General features: G+C 60.2%; 1 protein-coding gene across 1 annotated transcript in view; it reads right to left on the bottom strand.

The window, feature by feature from the left end:
- The window catches only part of LOC104388796 (carbonic anhydrase 15-like), a gene marked incomplete at its 5' end in the record, with an annotated part of 9,046 nt that overhangs the window by 2,197 nt on the left and 3,245 nt on the right, over positions 1–3,604 (bottom strand). The window contains 5 exons of the mRNA XM_009997714.1: positions 1,812–1,978; positions 2,108–2,174; positions 2,464–2,556; positions 3,193–3,353; positions 3,583–3,600. Of these exons, the coding sequence (XP_009996016.1) occupies positions 1,812–1,978; positions 2,108–2,174; positions 2,464–2,556; positions 3,193–3,353; positions 3,583–3,600 (506 nt within the window). The remainder of the gene's footprint in view (positions 1–1,811; positions 1,979–2,107; positions 2,175–2,463; positions 2,557–3,192; positions 3,354–3,582; positions 3,601–3,604) is intronic.

Below are 3,604 nucleotides of genomic sequence, written 5' to 3'. Positions count from 1 at the left end.
GGGGGGGGCGGTTCATAGAGCCCCAGCACCCACAGGGGCCTGTGAGCCCCCTTTTGTAGGGGCTTCAGATGGGCCCCTTCACCCCCAGGAGGTTCCTGTTCCCCACTGCAGGCTTCCAAGGGAGCCCAAGCCTCAGGCCAGGAGGATGCTCAGATGCCTGCACCCATGAGTGCCACAGCCACCCCTTGGGCTGGGGGGATGCTGGAGCCCTGTGCTGGCAGTGGTTTCCCCCAAAATCATTAAAACCTCAACCTGCCCCGCTCTGCTCCCAAGTAACAACCTGTGCTCTGACACCCGTAGCTCAGGAGGAGAAAGGGAACATGCCTGGAGCCTCAGCACATTAATTATGAACCACCTCCTTTGCTGAAGGCTGTGCCCCTGCCTTGCTGGGCAGCACAGGAGCAGCACCAGCAGCTGCAGCTAGCTCTGCCAGGGTAAAATTAGCTCTGTGGAAAGAGCCATTGGCTCCCTCTCTCCCACCTCAGGGCACTAAGGTGGTGCTGTGTCCCCAGGGTCACCCCCATGTCTCTGGTAAACCAGCCCCAATCCTGGGGAAAGAAACAGGGCAGCAGCTGCAAACATAGGGACTGCAAGGACCCCGAGCCACATGCAGGGCCAGAATTTGGCCCTGGGGATGGACTGCACAGAGGGGTGAGGGGGAGTCTCATTACCCACCTGAGCAGCTGTGCACACCCAGACACTGTCCCCCAGCTCCCTCCCCACTAACCCTGCTCCCCTGCCCAACAACACCAAAGGGACACAGAGCCAAAGAGGCAGTGACCTGCAGCCAGCACCTCGGCTTTATTCCAGCCCCTCCACCATCCCCTCCCGCCAGCTCCCCCCACCTGCCTACCAGCAGGGAGCTTCCAGGCTTGCAGAGATCCAGGTTTGCAAAATCTTTGCCCAGCCGAGGTCTCAACGTGCTTTTTTTTTGCCATTTTTTCCCCCTTTTCCCCATGAGCCAGAGGTGTTGCAGCCCCGTCACCGTAGCGGAGTGATGCTCGTGCGGAGATTGGTGAACCCTAGGGGGTTGGTGAGAAGGGGCCCAGCAGGGCCAGCAGGAGCAGGGGGGAGAAGAGCTGGCAGTGCCCCCTGCACGGGGACCCACTGCTGGCCGTGGCCGCCCTGGAGGCGAAGACCTTTCTGCTGCGGAGGGGCTGGGGCGGGGGGTGGTGCTGACGAACGCCCGCAGCTGCACGGGGGGAGAGGCACAGGTGGACAACAGCTCCACAGCGTGCCCTGAGCCCCTTCCCCGCTCATGACCCCTTTTTGTGCTGCCCCACAGCTGGCAGCAGCAGACCCATGGCATGTCCCCATGCCAGCGGGTGTGCTCCCACCACCCCTCACCACCCTCCTGAAACCAGAGCCAGAGGGCACACAGAGGGGCCAGGGCCTTGCAAGGACCAGCTCTTGAGATTTTAAGATCATGTTTCACTGCTTGTGCTGAGCACTTAAAGAGCAGTTGGCCCATGACACCCGCAAGGAAACGTCTACTAAGATGCTTGGGCAGCAGAGGAGAACTCCATCCATCCACCCACACACCCACCTCCTTGGAGCCTCTTCTGGGCTCCAATGCATTCTCTCCTGTTTTGCTTTCTGAATACTAGGGCTGGGCAGGAGATGGCTGTGAACAGGATTTTTCCCCTCTGGCAGGTAGTTATGACTCCGTTACTTAACCCTCATAAAATTAATTAATTGCCAGGTTGCCGGGAGCATTATTATAGAGATGACTTTCCTTGTGCTCTTGCTTAGGGGTCAGGAAGGGCGAGAGGGGCCAGCAGGGGGACCCAGCCCTTTGGGCACACTGGTACCTGTTCCTGGCTGATCTCCACTGGCTCCTCGAAGATGGTCCAGACGACAACCTCGCTGCAGTCGGGGGTGGTGAGGGAGCCCTGGTAGCGGTAGTACCCGGAGAGCCGGCCGGCACGCGGCAGCAGGGTGCTCAGGCGGAAGGTGGAGGCCAAATCCACGGATTCTCCTGTGGGGCGAGACATGGGGACAGCAGGGACACCCCCTTCCAGTCTGGCAGGTCCCCCCCACCCACCCCTGCCCTCCCACAGCAGAGTCTCTCCCCTTTCTGCCCTGCCCCAGTGAGAAGGCGACTCACCAGCCTGGGAGATGTTCCTCAGCCCTGCCACGATGGTGTTGTAGTTGGTGTTGGGGCTTTCGGAGACCTGCAGAGGGGGAGAGCAAGTGGCTGGGGCAGGACAGGGCCGGGTCACCTTGCACGGACCAGCAGCCCTGGGAATGGGTGAGCTCCCAGCCCACACCCCTGCATGAAGCCAGCGGAGGGATTGTGGCACCTTTTACCACTGAGGTTCTCCAGCAACCTCCTGGTCCTGGCTCAGCTCTCCTGCCCCTTCTTGCTCTCTTGGGGAAGCTGTATGATGCTGCCCCAGCTGCACTCCAACCTGCTCCCAGGGGGTCCCCACCCACGGGCAGCATGAGCCCCTACAGACCCACCTGGTAGAAGAAGCTGAGGACAGCCAGCCCATTGGGATGTCCCTTGGCCTCTGCCAGCGTCCGGTACTTGACATTCATGTGGACAATGTGCAGCTGGGAAAAGAATGGAGGGCCAAGCGTGTGCAAACAACCCCCCAGCAGTGGGACACTCGCCCACAGATCTCCCCAGGCCAGACACTGAGCCAACCACCCTCTAGAAAAGCCTTCCTAGTCCCATGGGTGCTTGCATCAAAGCACCCCAATGAAGCCAGCATCCTTTGAAGGGGTGGGGAAAGGGGGCCAGCATTCCTGGGGAGCCCACCAGACACATTACATAAAATCTGCTCTCCTCTGGCAGATAATTAATATTTTAGAGGCTCAAAGCCTCTCTCACCCAGAAGGGCTGTGATGCACTTGGCACAGCACGTTCCTGCAGGCTCTTGCTTGCACCCACTGACTCAGCATGTAGCCCCAGCAGGGCACAGAGCACCCAAACCCCCTGAGAGCCTCCAATGAACCAATTTGGCAGCCACATAGTAAAGAAAAATCTTGAGTTTCATGTCACCTGTTTTTAAGCACCCAGGTGCCCTGAGCAGCAGAGCTGTCTGTACCCTACCATTGGCCAAACCCACTGGTGCTGTGTCACCCAGCCTGGTCACCCCGTGAGACGTGCCAGCATCACACCTTCCCATCACACCAAGGACTCGAGCACTTGGGCAGAGAACACCACGGGTGCTTTTTCTCACCTACCTCCATGGGGAGCTGGTGCCCATCGAGGGTGTGCTCGGAGCCATTCCCAGCTGGGCTGCCCCAGTGGAAGTGGAGCTGCAGCGCCCGGTACCTGCCAGGGAGGCCTCCACCGCTGATGGTGATGTGCTCAGGGGCCAGCTCACTCGCCAGGCTCAGCATCACTGCAAGGGCAGTGGGACAGGGTGAGGAGGGGGTCAGGGTTGAGGGCAGCCCTGGCACACCTGGGCTCATCCTCCCCATGCGTCATCCCAGCACTGACACAAATCCACAGGGCAGGACCCTGCAACTCGAGGGCAGAGACGACCCAGGAGTGGTAGCAGAAACAAGCCCTGGCTGGGATGGTGCCCAGGGAGCCAAAGCAGGGGAAGGGTGCCCAGCCACAGCACGCACCTGTGTGCCCATCATTTACCAG

This window comes from Chaetura pelagica, unplaced genomic scaffold, assembly GCF_000747805.2.
Source record: "Chaetura pelagica isolate M959 unplaced genomic scaffold, ChaPel_1.0 scaffold45, whole genome shotgun sequence".
Taxonomy (NCBI): domain Eukaryota; kingdom Metazoa; phylum Chordata; class Aves; order Apodiformes; family Apodidae; genus Chaetura; species Chaetura pelagica.
This window is presented reverse-complemented; position numbering and strand designations above follow the sequence as displayed.